General features: G+C 39.9%; 2 protein-coding genes across 5 annotated transcripts in view; one reads left to right on the top strand and one right to left on the bottom strand.

Moving 5' to 3' along the window:
• The window catches only part of CCDC186 (coiled-coil domain containing 186), a 28,697-nt gene extending 25,702 nt beyond the window's left edge, over nucleotides 1-2,995 (bottom strand). Inside the window, exon 1 of one of the 2 annotated variants that reach the window (XM_052677656.1) lies at nucleotides 2,891-2,995. Coding sequence is in view for 1 of the 2 variants with exons in the window: in XM_052677655.1 (XP_052533615.1) it covers nucleotides 2,851-2,960 (110 nt within the window). In the remaining variant the exon portion in view is untranslated. Of the gene's footprint in view, nucleotides 1-2,850 lie in introns of both variants that reach the window. The other variant, XM_052677655.1, reaches the window with a different exon arrangement.
• A 2,054-nt stretch (nucleotides 2,996-5,049) lies between these two features.
• On the top strand, nucleotides 5,050-24,159 carry TDRD1 (tudor domain containing 1). Of its 3 annotated transcripts, none has more exons than XM_052677496.1 (24): nucleotides 5,050-5,191; nucleotides 5,305-5,376; nucleotides 6,832-6,902; nucleotides 7,123-7,267; nucleotides 7,667-7,772; nucleotides 8,701-8,761; nucleotides 10,400-10,504; nucleotides 10,847-11,029; nucleotides 11,683-11,826; nucleotides 12,565-12,730; nucleotides 13,413-13,589; nucleotides 15,013-15,120; nucleotides 16,152-16,322; nucleotides 17,696-17,944; nucleotides 18,587-18,709; nucleotides 18,851-18,961; nucleotides 19,150-19,320; nucleotides 20,269-20,493; nucleotides 21,015-21,131; nucleotides 21,376-21,486; nucleotides 22,013-22,180; nucleotides 22,473-22,694; nucleotides 22,841-22,887; nucleotides 23,721-24,159. In XM_052677496.1, exons 2-24 carry the CDS (start codon nucleotides 5,346-5,348, stop codon nucleotides 23,811-23,813), a joined length of 3,105 nt encoding a protein of 1,034 aa, XP_052533456.1. In that variant the 5' UTR covers nucleotides 5,050-5,191; nucleotides 5,305-5,345; the 3' UTR covers nucleotides 23,814-24,159. The 3 variants fall into 3 exon arrangements, with proteins under 3 accessions (XP_052533456.1, XP_052533457.1, XP_052533455.1); XM_052677497.1 differs by having other exon boundaries at nucleotides 5,050-5,204; nucleotides 18,590-18,709; XM_052677495.1 differs by having other exon boundaries at nucleotides 5,050-5,204.
• Nucleotides 24,160-24,523: the final 364 nt, after the last annotated feature.

The raw sequence follows: 24,523 nt of genomic DNA, 5'->3' as shown, positions 1-24,523 counted from the left end.
CACTGCTTTTATTAGTTTAATACTTAAGCTCAATTATGTTTCTTCAGATCTTTATATAAATGCTGATTGTGTGGCCCCAAGGCAGTGTCAAAGTACAAAGCTCAGTATCACCACCAATTCTTTTGGCATGAGTCAAGTACAAGGATTACTCATATTTCAACTTTGCTTAAGTCACCAGTTAAGTAGTTGAGCATTGAATGAATTCCTTCAAGGTACTGCTAGGTTTTTCACTTGATCTCTTTCAAGTGGTTAATATCATGGTCACATTAACTCCATGTTCAGAACCAAGTAACAGCACAACTCTAAAATAAAGTTTACCTGTTAAGCTTTAACAAGCGGGACTGGATTTGTTCCCCATTATAACACAAATCATTGGGTATGCTGAGGGGCTGAGGTTTTTGGTTGTTTCACATACTAGACACAAGGTTAGAAGCCCGTGTCTCAGGGAAAAACATTTACTAACAGGCTCCTTCTACCTGAAACTACAAATAAAACTTCAATAATTAAAGGATTACGCACAGACTTGTAATCTTCTGTCACTTGTTTTTCAGTACATAACTCTTCCAAGCCAACTAGTCTCACCTACAGCACTCAGCAACAAAGGCAGTACCAGACACAGCGCCTCGATAACCTTGCAAGAGGTTTAGCATCACGCCTTCAACTCTGTTCAGAACAAGGCTAAGTTAGCAGCCAGCTAGTTATTATCGCTGTCATGTCTGCATTCACATTCTGACACTGATATCATCATTTATGCAACACAGAGTGCATTAAGGGAAGGAAAGAAATGCAAATTATGACTGAAATCACAACATAGACAAAGCACACGTTCTATGACAGGGCTTCTCCTTTGTACACTGAGTACTAAGCCTTTTCTGTAAGGTACAAATTAGACACTGGCACACCTTACAAAACTGTAGTGTCACACAAGATACTGGTCTTAGCTTGCTGGGCACCAAAGGTGCCAGTACATTTGCAATCCATGGCTATTTTCAAAGGGCATCTCCAGAACACAACCAACCACAGCGTTACCATCTGCCTGACCTCTGCATACTGAAAAACACCACTCATGAGGATGGTAAGGCACTACTGTTTCCAAATCTGATCTTGCAGAGTTTCTCCAGCATCCCTGAGGGAAAAACAAACAGACAAACAGAAATAAGGAAGTCTTCAAAAATCTGAATGAATCAACCATTTGCTCTAGAAAGAATGAACTTCTGATAATTAATATGAGAGGAACTATTATCTACAATACTTCATACACTTCCTGAAGTCAGGACTGTGATTTCTCCTGCATTTCCAATCTTCAGAGGCTGGTTTGTTTCTAAGGAGATTTTTTTGCTTTCATTTGAGGCAGCAGAGTCTCAGTCTATGGTTTGAAGATAAATTATCCAGTAGGCTTTCCAATATTGTTTTTTGCAGAGAAAAATACATTCTGAAGAAGCCAAAACAGAACAAAGTATAGGACGTCATCAACTGTTGGAGCCCAGATATTAACAAAAACTGCAGACTAGTCATTCAGCATATTGCCTTTTGCCTAACAGCAATCGGGTATCCATAAAAAAGTTTACTATTTTTTCACAGCTCTTTAAAAAGTCAGCTTGAGGAAGTTCAATATTAGCCTAAGGCAGTGATAAGCAACATAAATATCAGGACCAAAAAAACCATCCTCTGTATTCTTTGATTTCTCGGTCCTCTTCTCAATGCTTTGAAAGAGCAAATCTAACCATACCAATAAATATCTGTCAACAATTCTAAATCAAGTAAGCCTTTCAAACCAATAGAAAATATTGTTTTAAAGCCAAGAAAGGACAACTGAAGGATTTCAGAAAGAGAAGAACTCAAAGGCAATACAGTCCAAGTTTACTTTTTTTTATGAAATAGATGGCATTATAAATACCATTATAAATACCACCTCTTGGGTTGGACCGCCTCATGAAGCGCCCTCAGAATTCCAGTTTCTTATGCTTTCAGAGCTCAACCACCTCTAAAGTGAACAGCAACATAAGCACTCCCAGGAGTTGGTAATTAGAGTGATTACCTTTCCTTTTCAATATAAAAATACAGCTGCCTTTCATGCTGTTTCAGCTGTAACCTTACACAGCAAGCCACGGCAGTCACGTGGATTTCTCAATGCGCCGATTGTCACATTTTAAGTCCTGAAAACCAACTTTACAACACACAGTCAACCTACAATACAGGCACACTATTACATTTCCCACCTTACATACAGATCTCAGTCTTACATGAGATCCTGTCCTGCTCTGCACAACCTCCCTGCAAGCGCACCTCTATCAGACCCACCCCGGCAGGTTGTTAGGCAGGATGTAAGCCCAATCCCACATTCCAACACCGTGACCATCTCGAAGTCACAGCAAAGCTTCCAGCTTCCAAACCCAGAAGGACAAGCAGCTCCCGCAAATGCCACCTGCAGAAACAACGACAGGACCGCAGCGCTGCAGCGGCTCTGGAACACGACCTTCCTGCTAGCGCACCAGCCGCTGATCTTCGTAACCGCACAGCGAAATCACAGAACACCGCAGAACCAGACGGCACGACCTAATTAGCAGCACGAAGAAAGCTGTCAAGAGACAAAGCGGCTCCCGGCCCGCTCAGCAGGCGGACAGGGAAGCCCCGGCTCAGCGGGCGCAACGCTGACCGCCCCGCACCGGCGTCGCCTCCCCGGCCTCCCTCAGTGCCCTCGCCTGCCTCCAGGAAGCCGCCGCGAGACCCGCGGGCACCGGCGGCCCCCGAGCGCTGAGCCGCGCCGCCTCACCCGGCCCGCTCTACAGACTCTCAGAACGCAGCGGGGCCGAGAGCCGGCGGCACGCGGGCACCCCGTTCCCAACTCACCCGCCTCTCCGCCGCGGCCCGCCCCGCGCAGGGCGCTCACCGTTCGCTACGAGGCGGACAGAGAACACGCCAACCGCCCCATGGCCGCGCAGCCCGGCCGCCTGACACATCAACAAAGATGGCGGCGGGCGACGCGACGGAGGGACCCGAGGGGGGCGGGGCTACGGGGGGGTGGGGCCGCGGGAGCGCGCAGGGGTGCGCGGGGGCGCGCAGGTGGCAGGTGAGGGCTGGGCGGGAGCTGGAGAGGTGGGGGTGCTCAAGCGTGCGCGAGCCTCCCATGGAGTAGTGAAAAGTTTAAAGCGAACATCGCTTTGCCCGCAGCCCCACCGGCGTTCCTTATATGGCTCCTCAGCGTAGCTCTCCCTCAGGCAGACGAGAAGGGCTCTTCCTCCTCGGCTCCCCGCAGCCCCAGCGCTGTGCCTCAGGCCGTTCTGCCTCTCTCAGAATACCAAACTTATGCCAAATTTCCGTCTCAACGCTGCCGTACCCCCAGGAGCAGCTGCAGATACTCAGGAAAGATAACGGCAGCGGCACAGTGAGCCTTCCCTGAAGTGCTGCAAATTAAATGGGAATGATTGAATTAGCTTTGCTCTTGGTGAGCCAGCAGCAGCTCCTATTCGGCAAGCACAGATGGGATGAAAGGCAATTTCTGAGTGAGGGAACTCACCTAAAGCACTGTCATACACCTCAGCCTGCGCTGCAGGCATCAGCTCTGCATTGCAGAGGCAGCAGTAGAATGTGCCCTGGTTTTCCAAAAGGTTGCAGTTGGAGCTTTGGGCTCTTTTGTCTAAGAAAATAAAAGTGTTGATGTAATTTCCCAGTTTCTAGCTGGAATTTGTTAACTATACACAGCATCTTCATAGCTCTGTCCACCACAGGGGCTTGCAATCCTTCCTATGTTCTCAGCTTCAGGTGTGGCAAGTGGCAGCATCCCCACTTTGAGGGGTTACAAGAACAAACAGGTGGAAATAAAATGTGCTGCAAGCTCAGATGGGGGGATATAGCTGGGAGCAAGGGCAGCACTGCCTGGCTCCCTTGCTCTGCATCTATCAGCAGGACAGCCTGTTGTAATGTTATTACTTCAAGCTGATGCAATTCCACATAATGGCAAGGTTGCATAAAGAGTTATTATTTTGTTCATTAAGAATTGCTTTCATTAAGTAACTATTTTATTCTCGGGCTTGCTGCGAGTCTTTGGGGCACATCAGGAAATGGGCATGGTGCTGGTGCTGCAGCCTGGCTTCTCCTGGTGTGTCTGATTTACACAGGATATCATTCACTCCTGTAATTACACAACTGCTCTGAGTAACTCGTACCAGAAAAAAGCTATTTCCATGACATGTTGTTTAGACCGTCCTTTGTTCAGCATGCGGCATAGCGGTGCTCCAGCTACTTCCAAAGCCCTTGGATACCATACATTAGAGCTAATTACACCTGCTACCATATTACAAAACCTTCACGCAGGCCCTGACGAGTTGTAGGCAAAGCTGCATTGACCTCCTGCCGCTCCCAATCAGCCTTCTTCCCATTTACCTTTTCCCACTGCAGAAGCCAGGCCTGATGTTTCTCCATTTAAAAATAGTTTCTGCTGCCAGTTCCTGCCCTTTCTGGTCTGCTGAGGCTCAATCGTTCTTTGAAACTTTTCACAGCAAGAAAGCTTCATGCCAGCTCACATGCTGCTGAAGTTCTGTTCCCAGCAGGACACTCCATCCTCCTTTGGTTGCATCTTTTCCTGCCAATATTCTGTATCATTAATTAGCGTTGTTCCCAAAGACTGGATGTGGCAGCCTGGTCCGGTGGTTGGAGACCCTGCACACAGCAGGGGTAATGAAACTAGGTGGGCACCGTGGTCCTTTTCAACCCAGGCCATTCTATAATTCCACAATGCGATTACATACATGGCAGTGCACACTGGCGGAACTGTTTTGATTCATTCTCGGGGATGGAAGTGATCAGCCAACAAAAACGGAGACATTTTAAGTCACAGAGACCTCCAGCCTTTGCTGCGATCCCTTTACCCAAAACTCAAACGCCTGATAACAGACACTTATTGACCCCTCGCACCGAGTTTCTTCGCACACCTCGCAGCCACCTCCCGCACACGCACTGCGCACACCGGCCGGCCCTGCCCAAGCCTGGCGGGCAGTGCGCGCGTCCCGCCCCGCGGAGCGCCATTACTTCCGGGGGCGGGGTGTGTGGCGCGGCGCTCAGCGGTGCGGAGGGAGGGAGGGAGCGGAGCGGCGAGGTTTGCGAGGCCCTGAGAGCTGGTGCATATATAGCGGCTGTGGCTGGTTGGAGCGAGCTCCTCCTGAGAGAGCTTCCGCAGTTCCATAGGCTTCAGGTCCTATCTTCAGGTTGTCCTTTCTAAAGTGATGTTTAGTCTTAACTTTAGATTGTGACTTTAATACGTGCCTGAATTTATTTATTTGTTTATTGAAATCTGTGCTCCTGCAGCTGCAGCCCGCTTGTCCTGCGTCGAGGGGATCATCGGCAGCATGGCCCAGGCACTGCCTGTGAAGGATGCAGGTAACGAGGTGTCGGTGAGGATTGAGAATGTCAGCCTTCTGAGGAGCTCCTCTCTCAGCTGGGAGGCTGACCCTGTGAAATATCTAACAAAAATCAGTGTTTTGTTTGCAAATAATACTTTTTCCCACTGATGGCAGTCATAGAGTCATAAGGGATGGAAGGGAGCTCTGAAGATCAAGTCCAACTCCTCTGCTAAAGTAGCTTCCCTACTTCAGCTTGAGAGCAGGAAAGTGACCAAAGGGGGTCATAGATATCTCCAGACAAGGAGACTTCACTGCCCCTCTGAGCTTGCTCTGTCACCCTTGCAGTAAAGAATTTGATGTGTTCCAAGTTTCTTCCCACTGCCTTTTGTCCTGTCGCTGCACGTCACTGAAAAGAGCCCAGCCTCATCGATTTCACTTCTACACTTTAGATATGTGTTGATGAGATCTCCTCTGAGTCTTCTCAAGGCTGAACAGTCCCAGGTCCCTCAGCCTTTCCACATGGGAGATTCTCCAGGCCCTTAATCGTCTTTGTTACCTTATATTGCAGCATGGGAATGAATAACTGCAATAAAAAATTGATTTTATCCATATGTATTTTAATTTTGTTCTTCTGTAGTTGTGTATAGACTTGATCATTATGCAGATTACCAATATGAATGTGGCTTGTAAACACAACTCCTAAGTTACTGTGAGAATGACAGAGCACTGAAAAAACAAGCTGCCTAGAGGCATTATTGAGTCTTGTTCTCCAGAGATATTTGAGACCTGTCTGAATGCCTTCCTGTGCCACCATCTGTAGGGAACCTGCTTTGGCAAGAGGGGTTGGACTCTATAATCTCTAGAGGTTCATTCCAACCCCTACAATTCTGTGATTCTGTGAATTGTTGTGAATTGTTCTAGACTTGGGTCACCGGGGATGCTTTAAATAACTAGGAAAAAAAAAAAAAAACCAACAATATTTGGAGTACTGGTGACTATACTCTGCATGCAGTGGAGTTGGAATTTTTTCAGTAGTACTTTTTTTTTTTTTTTTTTTTTCTTTTTTTCTTTTTTTCTTTTTTTCCTTCACCAACCTCTGATCAATACTCTCAGTTATTCCAAGTGGCAGAGTAAAATTAATTCTGGGAGATCTGAGCTAGCTTGGTAAGCAGCCCTCTGGAGACTTTGTTATATATGGTTCCACATTAGGCAAGAGTGATTAATTTGCTTCAGGATGGAAAGAGGGCCAAGTAAGCTTTATGTTGGCTTGATGGAGGATTAGCAGTGAAGCTGTTGCTCTAACTATGCCACTGATCATATTTTCAGTAGCAAGAAAAATGACTTCAGAGTGGGTAATATTCCTGTAGTATCTCCACTGAATGCACTAGCAGAATAGTAAGAACAGAGAATGGTTTTGTTTTTCTGTAAATAGTCCATAACACAGGCAGGCATTTACGTTGTCAGATCACTTTGCAAATGCTTCTGTTCCTAGGAAGTTCCATGGAAAGCGCAGCCATTAGAAGAAAGTTGCCACTGACAGAGGCAACTGATAATGGAGAAATGGTGAGTTACTGCTCTTGATAATTGCCTTAAGTATTCTGAGCATTTCTAGACAGCATGAATGGTCAGCATGAGTGATCAGCAGAAGTGGTGTCTTTTTCTAAAACTTCGAAATTTTTTCTGTTGTCAAATTTTGATACGTTAGAATACTTACATCCAACTGGGCTGCTTTTTCTGATAAGAATCACTTGAGATTTACTTACTTGGTTTTATTTTTTTGTAGGTACCGCACTCTAATTCAGTTGAGAAGCCAAAGAAGTCACAATATTCTTCTAAGAATGTGTTTTCTATTGACTATGATAAGAGTCTCTTTAATACGCTCACCCCACCTCCTCAGATGAGAACTTGCCATCATTGTGGTCTGTCTGGTAAGTTCTGCTATTCTCTACTCTGTGATGTATAGTGCATTTGCTGTGGAATTGGAGGATTATTTAGAAGGATTATTCAGAAATGCCTTAAAATGGATGTGTGTTTTGTATCAGATGCAAATGTAGTGACTTCAGAACACGGTGTTGTGGAACTGACAAAACTGAAGACAGCATCTCTTTCTTAATCAAAAATGTTTTGGTTTTTTCTTAAGTACAGAAGGAATCTGGAGCTATGGGCTGATTCCTCTGAGGAATACAGAGGAATAAAAACGACTATTTGTATCTGCTTCAACTGCTCATAGAGCAGTTACTAAGTGCTGTATGGAGTTTGTGTATAACAGCTGCTGTCTCTTCCTGTGTTGCTGTTTCTCTGTGACTTAATTTTTCTTTTTTTTTCAGGATCCCTCAGATGTTCACAATGTAAACAAATATACTATTGCTCTGTGGATTGCCAGAAGAGAGACTGGTCAGTACACAGCGTTGTGTGTGAGCCAGTTAAGCAGAAGTAAGTTTCTTAAAACTCTGCTTAATAGTCTTTAAAGAATGACAAGACCACTCTTAGTGCCCTTGCATGGTAAATGAAGTTATGCTATTACAGAAAAATATGTTCTTTTTAATCTAGTATTGTATTGTCTTAGGAAGGTTTGAAAGATATCTATGAGTCCTTAATTGCAAATTAAGTAAACAAAAATGCTTTGTGTTAGTACTGGAGTTATATGAGCTGTATGTATGAATTAATGCCTGCATGTCATCTCTGCTGATGAGGTAGAGAAAGGAAGACAAACAAGACTGTACTTTGCAGCAGTGGCACAACTAAATGGATTGTATTTCTCACACTCTGTAGAGGCACACTTCAAATATTTAAACTGTTGCTTCAGTGAACTTAATGGGTATTTTATTTTTGATTACAAGTTGTTTCAGCCAAACCATTCTATCAGCTCATTATCTCTTTGACTTGCCAGTTGAGATGCTCAGGAGATCTCTAATCTGTTTCATCTAAATTAAGTTTCATTAGGTTATAACACTGTACAAATTAGCTGGATTTGGAAAAGTTTAGGGGAGTGATCTGAGCATTTAAGCTGACCTCTCCATGAAGGGCTGATGATAGCCATTGATCACTGCAATCAGGTATCCATCATCAGAGATTACAAGGAGTGTGTTTTCTCACAAACTTTGCTACGCTGAATTGGGATTGTAGGATGAGGCTGCCAGGCAGTGAAGCACCAACACTTGCCTTTATTTTATGTTACCATTTTTGACATTGATGGCATCAATTCAGCATTTTCTTGGGAGAGGCATAAGGAAGGTTTGACACAGATCTTGTATTATGAACACAGCTTTCCTGTTTTATTTGCAATTGGATGTTACAAGTGTTATTTGTCTGGTTCTTTAAAATTAACCTTTTTTTTTTTTTTTTTTTTTTCTGATTACAGTTTAAGTAATAGCAGTGGAGGGAAGTTACCTGCTAAAACCAAGACAGGATTTTACATTAAGGTATTTGTTTTTTACTGTGTCTTGAGTGGGCTTAGTGTAAGCTAGTTACAATATCTGTAACTTCTTCTGTACAGGAGATGAGCAAATTCCAAAATAATCATTGTAGATCAGTGCTTCTAAACAAAAGTTACTGGAGAAGCATTCAGAAGAGTGTTACTTTTAGAGCTATTAGCAAGACTGTCAGTAAATTTGATTTTTTTTGTTTGGGGGAAAAAAACAAAACACTTTTGTGATAAATTAAAAAAAAAAAAAAAAAAAAAAAACCAACTAAGAAATACAATGAAATATGATGTTGCTGGAGAAATATTTTAGGACACAGGTGTAGTTGTCAAGTTTAGAAGAAAGTCTGGTGGTTTTTTTTCCTGCCTGGAGCAATACTGGGAGCCTTGTAACTTACTTGAGAAATGCATTTAAGGTAGCATTTTATATTAACATATGCAGGTCTTGCTTCCTTGCTGTAACAGGAATTAAATGTGATGCAGTTCTCCTCTGCAGCATTCTGATCCTGTTTTTACCCAAATGTTTCTTCTTGTAGACTTCCTATGAACAGTTCTGCTGGAGATGGTTTTGCTGTGTTCTTGGTTTTCTTGGGATGATATTTATAGAAGCAAGTAAATATGCATCCCTCCAATTAGATCCGTGTCTGCACAGCACAAGAAAACTACCTTGTCTTACACTTTTAGAAGCAGTTAATTCATATGTTTATTTTCTTGAAGCGGTTTAGAAAGAAGGTTTCACTTTTGGTCATGAATTCTATGTAGTTGGGATTCCTATTTGGGTAGCTTTCTGTTGTGTGTGTGCTTGTGAGTATTGTGGTAAAAACTGATCCGCTGATAGTGAGGGACCTAAACCAAGAGGTTGTAACAATTTCTAAAAACTTATTTTGAAATAATGAAGACTTTATGCTTCCTGGTTCATCTTAGAATTTCTGGTGAACCGAGACAGATCACATTAAAAGGTTGTTCAATATGTAATGTATTCTACTACTGTACTGTGAAATGTGCTTTTATGGGAAATGCTCTGAAATATCTGTGTTGAAAATAAACAATTTGGCATTTGCTGCAGTATTTTGTCATCATACTTGTCTGAAGTATGCTGTTCCAAATATAAGAGGTATTCCTTCAGAATGCATATGAGATTGTTTAAATGTTTTTAGGGTGGTAGTACATGGATGGTATGCATTTAGGCAAATTAGATTAAACTGCTTGTGTAATGTTACTTTGAAAAGGAAAACCAAGATGCATGTTGTTATAGCAGTAGCTGTAATCTACTTTGGTGTTAAAGCTACAAGGAAGCAGGTGAAGTTCAATTCCTCTTGGGAAAGCATCATTAGCAGAAGGTATGGCTGAGTTGGTGCTGTAAAAGCAGGTGTGAAAGGAACGGGCCAACCCATGGCTGCTGCCATGCTCTCAGGCTGCTTTGGTGCTTGTTTTTTGTTGTCTGTTCTGTCCATCTCCGAATGTGATCTGTTATTTTCAAAAGTAATACAAAATCTGTAAGGCTTAATCGTTGAAGCTCAACAAAAGCACTCAGGAGATATTGCTTGAGATGATACAGTGTTCTTTTTGTGTTTGTTAATATAAGCAGACACAGCAGAACAACTGGAGTCTAAACGTAACTTGTGGCTCTTTTAATTAGGATAATTTAACGGCTGAGGGTTCCTTCAAGACAAAAAAGCGTATCAAGAAGATCATGTTTTCGGATCTCCAGACTCTAGGAATCAAAAAATCTATGGAAGTACAGGTACTTTAGTTTAGGAATAATGCGAGTTGTTTTCTAGGTTGCATTTGAAGCTCGGTTAAGCATGTATAGCTACTTGTTACTTCAGCTCTATCTTGTTTTGCTTGCCTGTAAAATTTGTTTTATAAAGATGAGTAAATGCAAGGTGAGGAGATGGGGAATAATAAAGATTCATTTCTGTGACGGTGAGCATAATGGTCTTTCTTCTCAGCAGATACCACTGCTAGATCCAAAACAAAAGAGCAGTGTCAGGTACAGGGTGAAATGCACTTACTGGAAAGCACGCTGGTACAGCCTGTGGGTTGTGGTTGCATAATCCTTAACTACTGTGGCTTTTCTATTCAGGGTACGGTAACAGAATTCAAGAGTCCAAGTGAATTTTATATACAGATGAATTCTCCCAGAGCTCTAGAGCAGATGAGCAAACTTTCTGTAAAGCTGCAAGACTGTTACGCTAACACAGTTATTCAAGAGCAGTACGTTGCAATCAGAGGGGAAGTCTGTGTGGCAAGGAATTCTGTGGACCAGGTAAGGTCTGATTGACCCTAAAATAAGTTTTATGTTGAGTTGATCATGCTTTTGCATGTTTGCTTTTATGTTTCTACCAGTTGAGGTTGCTAGTTTTAGAGATTCAATTACTGTGGTAATAACTAACTTTGTAAAATCTGGAACTCAAAGTACTGATTTTTTTATTCCTCCTCTAAAAAAAGCATTTACTTCTAGGAGTTTATATGCACTCAAACCTGACAGGAGCAGTTTGTCTTTGTCTTTATTGAGTGGTGTAGGAATTAATAGCAAATCTGAATTGCTGTTGTTAGTTTGGAATGTGACTTATTTAATTTATTGCGCATTTCTTACCTGACTTTTCTGATTGCTTTTCTGTAGTCTCCCCTTGTTCCTGTTTTCAATCCCATCCTTCTGTTTGTTAAATCCCACTTTTTTCTCTTTCGTTGTTAACAAATCCTTATTTTACTGTAGGTAAGCCAATTTTGATAGGAGTTTAACTGTGTTAAGTCAGCACTGCAGTGAATTTGATTTGCTTCAAAATTCTCAGTTGCCTTTGTTTAAAAACAAACCTATTAAATTAGAAGTTGAAGTGTGTGTGTTTTAGTGAGGAGTACAGTAAATGCAGTTGCTTCTTATGGTGTGCTCTTACTAAGAATATTATTTCTTGGATACAGACGTGGAGAAGAGCATTGGTTAAAGATGTGGATGTATTGCAGAAGAAAGCACAAGTGTTCTATATAGATTGTGGAAAGGAAGAAAATATTCCATTCTCCTGGATTAAAGCTCTATACAAAGACATTGAACTGTTTCCTCCATGTGTGAGTTCTATTTTCCTACCAGTAGTGTGGTATTTTAAATGAATAGCTCTGAAATAGATGTAACTCTTATCTCAGTATAACTGTCCTTATCACAGTATTTTGTATTCAGTGAAAGCGATGCGTAAAAATCGCTTTACTACACTTGAAGTTCAACTTCCTGTTGAAGTATTTCAAAATGGTCTAATGTAGCAGTGAAAAATCACTTAGCGTGGGTGAATCTCATTGGCCTGAGTTGCAGGACTGTTCTGGTAGTTGTTTATTGTGGTCTAGCTTTAATCTGCAGGTCAAAGTTGTTTGTTTGACCTGATGCAAATAGAGAACCATTCCTTCAACTGCTGACTTCTTTAAGTAGCAACTGTTGCTACTGTTTTTCATAATATGTTCAAGTGGTTCTCTGGATTCCTAAAACATTTGATGGCCTTGTGATCCTTATCTCAAAATCTCCAGTGTCTACTGATTACAATCTAATCAGCGTCTACTGATTACAGTGTGTACTTGTATTCAGACATGGTGTGATGCAGCCACACCTTGTCTAATGCTCCTGTACAGTGTTCAGCTTGAACAAAATTTCATATTTTAATTGTTTTGTAAAGATGCTAGTTGAATTGGTAGTGCTTCAGATCTCAACAGCAGCTTTTACTCTTATATACCTGATAAGAAGCCCTCAAAAATTGACTTACTTTTCTTAGAGGGCAGACAGTCCTCTATCTCCCGTGTTCTGATGGTAATTCTTTCCAGGCAATTAAGTGTTCTTTCGCCAATTATGATCCTGAACAAGCATGCAATGAAGACACTGCTATCTTTTCTTCCAAGCTGATGGGAAAGACCTGTTCAGTAATTGTTGTTGATGTACTGCAAGAGGAAATGATGTCAAGTTTTGCTGTAGATGTTGTTCTTCCAGATTGTAAGTATATCTGGTGTGGGTATGGAAGGGGGAGGGAAAAGGTTGGGGAAGAGGTAAGGAACGAAACTGGTGAGTCTTCATGTTCACTTTCTCCAGTCTTTTCCAAGACTCTTAGAATGCAGTTTTGTCTTTTGCTTCCTTCCCTCTCTACCTTCAATGATTTTTTTATGGAAGTGTCTTGTTTATTTTTATTATTGTTTTAACAGATGTACACGGATGTGATAACCCCTTTTTTTTTTTTTTTTTTTCTTTTCTTTTGCCCCCTCCATTTTAAACCCTTTAGAAATGACAGCATTCGTTTCTAGTTCCACCCTTAAGATTTGACAAGTTCTTGTTCCATTTTGTACACGTTTACTAAACAAGTATCCCAAAGAAGGTGCACCAATGGATATAGTTTAGAGAATTCTAAGCTCTGGTGACAATAGTACTTATTCTTTCTAATAGTATAAAATGCTCCTTGTGTGATGATTGTGTCCATTAACTTAAGGGATGAAATGGCAGGAGCCTACAAAGTTCAAAAGGTCTGGCAAAAAAGAATGTTCAACATATTTAATTTTGTAGCTTAATTTAGTGTAATTTTTAAAAGTGTCTCTGACTCCTGCCTGGTGAAGTTGCACACTTAAAAGTCATCTAGCTTTTACTCAGTAACCACTTTCTATCTTTTTCTACTTTCTGTGTACAGTGCCAGAAAACAATTCTAAGGGAAGTAAAGAAAAAATACCTGAAGATAAAGAACAGCATTGCTGTGGAAATATAACTGCACAGTCTGTCTCTATATGTATTGGAGACACGCTTTCTGTTGTGGTTTCCCATATTCAAAATCCAGAAGACTTTTTCTGTCAGCAGATACACTTTGGCCGTAAGTGACTTGATTGAAAGTAAGCTGTGAGCTATTGCAGCACCTTCTTCTTCAGTAGTGAGTATCTAGGGGAAGATATTGCTAGTTGATCTTGTACTGGAGAATGTTTGTGGCATTATGCTGTGCATCATTTAAAAGCCTTGGTACTTTAGAGAATCTTTTTGGCATCATAATCTGTTAATGCTGCTTAGTAACTTGTAAGGTGATGGTTTGTGGGCATTCTGAATAACCTTAAGAAGAAGGATGATGTGCTGTGGATTTTTAGCAGTCCTCTCAAGTCAGTTTGTATATTTACATTGTAAATATGTTCTGTTAGATGTTAAACATTCTTTAATGTGTTCCAGAAATGTGTATCAGTACGTAATTATTGTTTGTTGCTAGAATCATAGAGTCCTTGGAGTTGGGAAGGGACCTGTGAAGACCATCTAGTCCAGCTTCCCTGCAGTTAACAGGAACACCACAGCTAGAGCAGGTTTGCCCAGGACCTGGTCCAGGCTTGCCTTGAAAGTCTCCAGGGACAGGACATCAACCACATCTCTGGGCAACCTGTTCCAGTGCCTCACCACTCTCACTGTAGAAGACATTTTCGTTATATCTGACCTTTAAGCTTAAAACCATTTCCACTTTTTCTATCACAACAAACACTGCTAAAGGCCTCTAAGGCTTTTACCACTGGGGAGAAGTTTCTTTATAGGCTGGGTGTATGTAGACTTGTTGTTGTTGTTGTTGTTGTATTGTATGGGGAGAATATCTGAGTTTTGAGGAGAGAGAAGGCTGGATAAATAGTGCCCAAGCCTTGCTTTCCTGTCTTCTGCTGGGGTAGAATATAAGAGCAATTACAGTGGGTCAGAATGCTAGGTGAGAGAGGCTTTTGGTGCACAATGCTAGCAGACAGATGTTTTGAGGAGAAAAACAGCAGAATGAGTTTGTGGCACGTGCCTTCTCGCACTGTCTGGGTATATAGTTATTTTCAGCTAAAAGGGATTTTGCAGCTGGATGTCTGGTGTACTTAGAAGTGAATTTCTCACTAGTCATTCTTTGAATTCTGAGAGCTTACAGCATGTAGTTGTTCTGGCAAGAAGTTGTGCTAATTAGATATCTCTGCTTTAAAGAGCAATCTTCCTTTTGTTTTTTGTCCAGCATGGTTCATTAGTCATGTTTCAGTTCTTAGTGGATTCAGCTATGTTATGGTATTGAAAGAGTCTGTGACTGGTTTTTCTGTCTGTACTGTTAAGCACAGCAAATTCTCCCACTCATGCAAGGACTCTATTGAGTGATAGAGGTTGAAGGGTCTCAGTTTCACCACTATCTTAATATTACTTTGAACGTTAGGTGAAACACCTCTAATGTTGCAACAAGTTCATTCAGGTTTTGAACTTCAGATCTGTGCACTTCCTTAAAACCTGTGTTTTTTTCATGTCAGGTCGTCTTGCTGAGCTTCAGGCGCATCTTTGCCAATATTGCAACAAACTTCCAAGTAATCCAAATTTCCGACCAGTTTCTGGAGAGCTGTGCTGTGCCCAGTTCACAGGTAAAGGTGAACATCTATCTAAAGGAGGCATCTATAAAATATAGGTATTTTTTTTTTAAAGACCATGAAACAGCCCCTTTATTAAGCAAACATAGAGCACTTGATTCCTTTTTGTATGAAGGAGCTTTTTAAAGAATGGATTTTATGTTGATAAGCCCCATTTCCTGTGACTGGAAATAAATATAGGCTAGAAATTTCAAACATTTTGTGCTAGGAATTGATATTTCTGTATAAAGTAAGTAACTTTTATTGAAAGGATATGAAGTCCTGCTTGCCTGAGCACAGTAAAATAAAGATCATTCTTCTGTTCATCCAGCTATTAGCAAGGAAAATTAAAAAAAAAAAAAAGCCCGAAACCAACATATTGCTGTTTTTGTACCTTTTTTGTTCTGGTCAGAAGTGGCTGCAGCTAAAATTTGCTGATCTATGAACATTCTCTTCCTTTCTTACCTCATGTGTTTTTTCTGTTTTAAGTAAACTAGCTGTGGAACTGAACAGAAGCTGCAATAACTTTTTTTTTTCTGCACATTCAGAAAAAGGTATTACTGTCAGTAAGCTGCCTTAGTGTTTTAATAATTACTTTCAGGTACTTAGCAAGAAAAAAAAATCATTACATTAGTTGCTTTGATAGATTTGAGAGTAAGCTTCTATTTCTATCTGAAATCTTTTAATTGAATTAGAAAACTTGTATTAGACACATAATCTATTAGACACATAATTTGAGTCAACTGAGATCCTGTTTTTTTAAAATATATTGAACTTAACTTTGTTATGTGGGGGTACTTAAATTTTTCTTGCAATATACATTTGTGGGTGGGGGATTCTTTATGGAAAGAATGAGTTTGCAATGCTTATGAGGGGTGATGGTGGTAGATGCCTACCACAGGGTTTTGTCAAGGTGTGTGTGAGCTGTAGAGCTGATGTTTCAACTCTTATGCTGAGGTTGCCAACGCAATGATCTGCCCAAAAGAATCGTGCTGTTTGCAAAGGCTAAAATCAAATGTAATGAATGTGTATATTTTCCTTTTTAGAAGACAATGTCTGGTATCGTGCTGCTGTTATAGCACATGCTTCTGAAGATAACATTGTGGTGGGTTATATAGATTATGGTAACTTTGAAGTTCTGCAGCCAACTAGACTTCGTCCTATGATTCCAAAATTAATGGACTTGCCAGCTCAAGCCATAAGATGTACTTTGGCAGGTATGAAATAAATGGAGTCTCTTTGGTTAAAGGGAAAGTAACTAACTTGTCCAGTTAGGACGTGTGCAGTATCGTGGATCAAAGGGTAGAGATACCAGTAGGTGTTCTTTCAGAATTCTAAATTAACTGCTGTAGCATGCTTACAAAGCATGACAAATCTTTCCTCATGTAGTTAGTGATGAGAATACTCAAAAAAACCCTGTTTTATGTTAGCATGCTTGTTCTTAGGTTTTGCACATACCTTTGTTCTAAGCAAAATTCAAGTGCCTGCTGGAGGAGGAGTGGAGTTCTTAAATCTATTGTGGAACTGGAATCAGTCCCCCTAGGGACCAACCTAGTGAAACTACTGGTATACTCATAGCCTTACCTATGTATGTGAAATCTGTGAGGTTGGAAGTTGCCTTGACAATTCCCACTTCAGCCTCTTTTCTGAAGCCAGTCATTGCCTGTTGTTTTTGACATGTTTGTTTAACGTGCTGTTGGAAATTATTTGCTGTTATTCACTTCACCGTGCAAGATAGTCCATACTTTTGCTTCAGTATCCTTGCTTTAGAATATTTGATCTTTGTACTTTCTTTAAAATACTTTATAAAATCATCTGATGTTTCAGGTTTTATTTGGTGAAGTTCAGGGAGGTATCACTAGGTTGGAAAACATAAAGCAGTGGTTCCCTCATATTCAGAGTGGGAACCATTGTATATGGAATACGAGCTAAAGAAATCACTGTGATGATGCCTGCAGCTGCTAATGTATATTCTGGAACTGAGGAAGTTCCTAAATTCAGGGATGCTAGAAGGCAATTGGATGTGTTGCTTCCTGGTGGAGGCAGGGATTACTGCTGTGTCAAATATCTTCAAGGAAGCAACTGTCTTCTCTTAACATATTGCTATAATGCTCTGGTTATAACTTGCAGATTTTGAAAGATTGAAATTTAGCAGTATGAAGTATGAAAAGCAGAAAGCAGTATGAAATTTAGCAGTATGAAGTTTTAGGAAGAAGCTCCCAGCAGCAGGTACACTGGGTGAAAGCGGTAACATTGTTCCAAATGTATGCTCAAGAGTATAGTTGTATTCTGGAGACTGAAAAGCAGGTGGTTCTTAGACCTTTATACCAAATAAGCACTAAATCTGAATTCACATAATAATACTACTAGTTATAGACTATCTTGGCAGATTTTTATTAAATCAAAATACAGCACATTTTGAATCTGAATAATTGGTTTTAGAATCTTGTTGTGTGCCTCTGTAGTGGGAGAGTTCCTTGGCATATCTGCTGCTTGATCTGTTACTTCAAAGAGTGTTGCTGTACTCCTCCACGTATTGTTGGGATCTGAGCTGTCTCAGAATTCTTCCATACTATTTGACCTTTTTTAGGTATCAAGCCATTGTTGGGAGCCTGGACTTCAGAAGCTATTTCTCTTATGAAACAATTAGTAAAAGACAAAGTGTTCACAGTGAAAGTAGTGGATAAAGAGAGTTATAGATGTGTGGTGGAGCTCACAGATGCATCAGTAATTCCAGAAATAAATATATCGAGATGTCTCATAGAGAAAGGCTGTGCAGATGAAGCATCAAGAATGGCCTTGCAAGCAATTGAAATGGGTGATGTTAAGCAAGCAAATCGTGAGTACAAGCACATCCTGATAAAGTGGTAATGTTTAACCTCCTGTAATGAAGTTGCATGCTTCTTAGAAGTCTATACAAGAATTTACTCTGGTTGGAAGTCTTAACATGTCTAATTGAAATATGATATGACTAGTTATTACCTGTCTGTTTCTACACTCTTGTCCTTAAGCTCACTTTTGTTGTCTTTGTTTTGCACCTGAAACCATTTATTCAGTCCTTCAAAAGCTGTTCAACTGAAGTAGCCTGTGTAACTTCAAGGCTTAAAGGGATTTGTTGCCTAAGCTGCCTTTTTTTGCATTTACTGAAGCTTTAATTTGAGAGTTTTATAACTCCTGTGTCACATTTCTGTGTATTTGTGGGAAGATTCCTAGCTCCAACATGAGGCACGTTAGGGTGTTATTTTCAGTTATGTCTCTGATAAAACTGTGTTTCATCTTATCAGTATTATTCATGTATAGATGCAAATAATTGGATTATTTATAATGAGAAATGGTATTACACAAAGTATGAGTATACAGTTTGGATTATTTTCTCTTCCTTTCCACTATCCCTCCTCTTCTCCCCCACCCCCCCCCAAAAAAAAGGGGGGGAGGGAGTGGGTGTAATTTCCCTTCTTCTACTTCTCTTTTTCTTCTCTAGCAGACACACCAAACAAACAAAAATGCAAGTGGAGTACGTTCTCTAATAAACAAGCAGTAGATGTGATAGTGTGTACATTGTACAGTCCTGGAGAATTCTACTGTCAGATTGCAAATAGCAATGGTAAGTTTCTTCAGCTTCTGTTTTTCAGCGTAGTTTCTTTGCTTTCTGATTTTATCATTGTTTCAAGTGAGTTTATAGCACCAAGTCTTATTTCTGAGTTCTGTCCTTATATCAGTGACTTTGTCTTAAATTCTTTTTCAGAGTTACGTGCTCTAAACTCACTTAACAAATCATTGTTTGAATATTGCCAGAAAACTCCTCCAAATGTTTTCAAGCCTGAGAAAGGAGAACCTTGCTGTGCTTTGTTCTCTGGTAAGTAACAGACTGAAATATTTCAGTTCTTTGGGGAGAACACGAAACAAACAAATAAAACAAGAACAAGAAAACAAAACAAAACAAAAAAACACACCAAAAAAGATATAGTCAATATTTTATATTGGTAGAGGATAGCAGAGATTAGTTTTATTGCTAAATGTGATTTTATTTTATTTTTAAATCAGATGATGGTAACTGGTACCGTGCTTTGGTAGAAGACATTATTTCAGATAGAGTTGTTCAGGTTCACTTTGTGGACTATGGAAATGTTGAAGAAGTACCAGTGGATAACATACGGCACATTTCATCCTCATTCCTGGAGCTGCCATTTCAAGGAATTAAATGCTGGCTTTCAGGTGGGTCCTCTTATGAGTTCTCTCCTTAAAAGCACTGTTGCTCTAGAAACTTGCTGCTTGTGGAGAAGGAGATGATGATACTGTATACTTTACAGAACTATGCTTTATGATAACATCTGTATTGCTTCCAGACTCAAGAAATTATGGAGCCTTACAACACTGCCTGCTGGCGTTTAACAGGCAGATGTTCTTTGCTGAGCTCCTGCCAGTGTTGTGGAGTGATCTGCCTGAGGGTCATTTACTGATTTACTGGTCAAAGGGAACTTGTAATTTTGCTTCATCTGTAGTGTTTGCTAGCTTTTAATTGCTGCTTACTGTAAGAATAAATGTGCTTTTGTGAACCTTAGTTATTTCTGTATATTTTTTTTTCCACAGGCTAAAGGAGCAAATGTGTTCTAGTGTAGCAAGCTGGCATTTCAGGCCCCTGTGGGAATGTTTCATATGATTTCTCTTAACTTGGCACTGTACTGATGTTCCCTGTCTTTTCCCAAACCCTTGCCTTTTCCTTTCACACTAAATCACTCAGTCCTGCAGACCTGTTGTTCCCTGCTAACAAAGTCTACACAGTTTAGGAATTAAAAAAAAAAAAAAAAAAAATGTGGAAAAGCTCAAAACCACATTTTCTCCAGGCATATTCTTCTCTTTTTATCTCTTAAAGCATTATGGTTTTCTGCTCCCTTTTTCAAAAGGCTGTATTAAACTGTTCTTAACCAGTCTGCACAGTGTTGTTTGTGCTAAGATATGGGACTTACTGGGTAGAATACCTTAAAATGTAGTAAAAAAAAAAACCAAAACAACTTAGAAGTCCTGGCAAAAGGAAGGGAAGGTATGAAGTACAGTGTGTATCCCTGAGGCAGTCAAAACAGCTTTGGTAGTGATTTTTAGAAAAGATTTTTTGGATAAAATCAAATAATTGGAGGTATCTTGAGCACATCTTCTACTTCCTAGGTATAAAGCCTGCTGGTAGCAAATGGAGCCCAGAAGCTACAAAAAGATTTCATAAGTGCACTGCAGGAATGAAGCTTCAAGCCAAAATAGTTTCATTTTCCAGAGATGGGGCAGGTGTAGAACTTATTGACAATTCCATGGGTCATCCAAAAGTGATCACTGAGATGCTAATTTCTGAGAAATTGGCTGAGAAGGAAGATCTGCAAGATAAAAATACTTTTCCAAGTCAGTCTGATGATAAAGGTAACTGAATGAATGTTAGCTTTTAGATTTGAAAAGAATTTTCAGCGTTCTAGCTGTGAACCATCTTCCTTTTGTTTAATCATAGATGATATCAATAGTAAACGTGCTTAATTTTGAGTATATCATGATGTTTTTACAACTAAACAGAAGTGCCCCTGTGGGCATTACAGACAGAAAAAGGAAAGTAAAACATCATTAGATTTGTCTTAAATGAATTCAAGGGGGATATTTGACAGTGGAGAGTTGAAAGTCTGCTGCGTGGCTGAATCTTTTTTCATATTTACTTCTTATTTTTAAGTTTTTTTTAGTTCTTTCTTACACTAACAGCTGTTCACTCTTAATTTGCTGTTTGTGTTGTTTTATGTTTCTCCGCTTGAAATATAGAAATTGTCTGTACAATTCAAAATAACAAAATATTTACAGATTACAAATTAGCAGGTGTTTACATCATGTATGTACTTAGAGAAAAGCATCATGCAGCATTTTCATGCTCTTTCTTACAGAAACCTCACTTGGGCACTGGGAGTCAATAGAATTGGCAGTGGATCAAACCGTATCTGTCTGCGTGACAGAAGTTAGAAGCCCAGACTTGTTTTATGTTGTACCAGCTTATAGCAGAGGTAAGAAGGAGTTCTGTTCTCTTTTCCTGATATTGATGAAGTTTTTGTTGTGAGTTAGTTGGTAAGATGAATGCTTATAGTGAACCGAACTACTTGGAAGCATAGCTTAGACAGCAGAAAAATATAGATTAAAATAATTAAAAAAAAAAAAAAAAAGCCAAAGGCAAGAGTAGAGATGAAGAGTTTAAGTACATTCTTCATTACCTGCAAATGTGGTTAATCATCTTTTTTTTTTTTTCTGCAGATGGAGATAAACTGCATAAGCTGTTGACTGAACTACACGACTACTGTAAGTCTTGTAAGAAGCAGCCTTTCAGACCAACGCTAGGTGAAGCCTGTTGTGCCAGGTTTTCAGGTGAGGGAATCTTTCATTCTTACACTTCCTTAACAAGTGTAAAACACGTTTTTCCCTTTCAAAAAAGGAGGAAAACCTACTAACTGTTTGCCAAGTACAGTTTGGTTGTATTTTTAGAGCAAAAAGTGTGATAGTCCAGAAGAGAAAAGGGTAAATATATTGTGCACTGCAAAACGTATGGAAGAGGACATATTCTGCTGATACAGTACTTAAAAGGTTAAAAAAAAAAAAAAATAGTGTTGACTAACAAATATTAAATGTTGACTGTGTGTGCCTTGCTACAGGAGATCTAGTTGAGTGTTGATCAGCCTTAACTTACTAAATACTGTAAAATAAAGTGCTTGTTGAGATAAGAATTTATGGAAACAGGGTTGATGAATTAAAAATAAAGCTACATGGAACATAAGTGTTGTTTGTCAATTGTTTGTTGGTTCTTTCTGTTGTCCAATTTCTTTTCTTGTTTACAGCAATCTGTGTTTATGAGTGTAGCTTTCATGTGTGATTCTTCTTGTTTCAATCTTTCCAGGTGATGGGCGTTGGTACAGAGCTGTTGTTCTGAAAGTTTCTCTGTCCACAATTGAAGTACTGTATGCAGACTATGGGAACATAGAAAATGTACCACTTTCAAATGTGCTGCCAATCCCTGATGTCTTCTTAAAGATTCCTTTTCAGACAATTACATGTTCACTTGCAGGTAAGAACAAAACAAATGAGAACGTGACGTTTTAAATTGAAAGTTATTCTAAGTCTACATCTCTTCTGATGATGGTATTCATTCCTGAGTAATGATAAGCATGATCAATTGAAATAGCTATCACAGTATTAACCAGTACACTATTTCAGAAAAAATTCTTAATTAGTGATAGGATTTTGGCTGTTTATTATGGAAATTTAGTGTCACGTTTTCAAAAACTGTGATATTATTTGTGAGGTGAATAAAAAGGAACTCTTAACAAATTTGACTACTTTTTTTTTTTTTTTTTAAGGAATAAAGAAAGTTGAGTGGTCTCCATTGGTTCTTGACACACTAAAGGAAATGTTGCTGAATAAATATGTCACAATCACAGTGAAAGGACTTAGTGGAAATATTAGATTGGTAGAAGTGGAGAAAGAGAGTGAAAATGGCAGCCTGAATGTGGCAGACAAATTAGTAACGGAGGGTTTGGTGAGATACTGCAACGCTGCAAACTCTGATGTTGCACATCAAGGTACTTATCTTCACAGGCTTCTCAATTTAAACATAATTTGAAGAACTGTGAGTGCTTTAGGAAATGCCACGTACCAGCTCACATGTGAACACTGCTTCCCTTATCTTACTCCTTCACTTACTTGGTGTGTTTCATTTCTTTTGTAGGCAGCGAAAGTGAGACCAAATGCTGCTGTGCAGAATTAAAAATGCAGGTAGGTAAGAAACAGTGCTAACAGCCCTCACTTTGTGTGTTTCCAGAATTTCTGAAACCCTAAGTGGGAAGCATGTGGGAGTAGGAAGGCAATAGCTAACTGAAACACTGAAGATAAGAGAAAGGAATATGCCAGTTATTTTCTAGGGTTTTCTAAGGGATTACAGCCATATTGGAACAGCCTGAAACTGAGAAGACAGCATACAGATCACACATTAGCCTATGCTTTGCCACACATCCAAGTCCGTTTTTTTTGTTTGTTTGCTTTGGGGGTGAGGTTGCAGGGTTTTGTTTTTTCTCTCCTGGAGCATAAGGGCTCAGGATGTTACCTTTATGTCTGCTGTGTGAGGGTAGTTGCTGTGTTTGCATAAACTGCAGCATGCAGGCAGTGGCAACTGGATATTCTTTCAGTAACAAAGCTGTGTTTTGCTGTGGATTCAGCTTGACAGACAGCTGTATGTGTAAGGAAGCTTGAGATAGATGCGTATTTCAGGTGGCACGGATGAATATTAATGCATGCCACATTCTGTCATGGAGCAAGGGGTGAGAATTTGTGTTCAGGATATTGGAACTTGTAGCTGTTTGATAGTTTCAAGAGCTTTACCTCTTGGTAAATAATTAACATCCCCAGTCTTAAGAGTATTCCATTATTATGGTCATAGAATTATCTTTAAAAGGAAAAAAGTCAGAATTCAGGTGTGTTCATCATAGAAAGGAACTGCAATTCAATGAACTGATGTGGAATTTGGCTGAATTTTGTAGTTTTAGGAACTGCCTTAATCTGAAAGCACACAAATTGTTTTATTGCTATTTCTAATACTTTTTCTCCCACAGCTTAAAAAACATGAACAGGTTCTCCTCTTCCTTTTAAACAAACACCACAATCCAGACAGATACGGAGAAATGAAAAAAATGTTGGAAAGCTGAGTCTGAAGTTCTGTTCAGTTTATATGGAATCATGGAATCACAAGGTTGGAAAGGACCTACAAGATTATCTTTGGAAGAGCAGTTTTATTCATTGTAGTAAAAATGAGTTGCTTCCTCTGTTGCTTAAATAACTGTATCAGTCTGTGTATTTGGTTATCAAATGTATAATGTTAATGATTTCAAAGCTGCAAGCTGAACTTTTTGTTCTGTTTTTGTTTGGTAGCTTACTGTTGATGAGCTTTTTTTGTTTTTATTTTGCTGTTGAACGCACATAAGTTTATGGAATTGTCACAGCATCTTGAAAATACCCTGTTAAATTAAAAATGATTGTAATCATAAAGTTCAACTGTGGTACGATTAAAACTCAACTCTTTGAAAGGGTTAGGTAACTGCAGGACGGGGGGAAATGGTTTTAAGTTGAGGGAGGGAAGATTTAGGTTGGATGTCAGGAGGAAATTCTTTACAGAGAGAGTGGTGAGGTGCTGGAACTGCTGCCCAGAGAGGCTGTGGATGCCCTGTCCCTGGAGGTGTTCAAGGCCGGGTTGGATGGGGCCCTGGGCAGCCTGGTCTGGTATTAAATGGGGAGGTTGGCAGCCCTGCGTGTGGTGGGGGTTGGAGATTCATGATTCTTGAGGTCCCTTCCAACCCTGGCTGTTCTGTGATTGATTTTACTTAAACAACTCTATCTTAGCCTTACTAGTCTTTCAACT

Source organism: Tympanuchus pallidicinctus, unplaced genomic scaffold (assembly GCF_026119805.1).
Source record: "Tympanuchus pallidicinctus isolate F22 unplaced genomic scaffold, pur_lepc_1.0 scaffold16, whole genome shotgun sequence".
Lineage (NCBI taxonomy): Eukaryota > Metazoa > Chordata > Aves > Galliformes > Phasianidae > Tympanuchus > Tympanuchus pallidicinctus.
The sequence above is the reverse complement of the archived record's forward strand: the minus strand, read 5'-3'. Positions and strand labels throughout refer to the sequence as shown.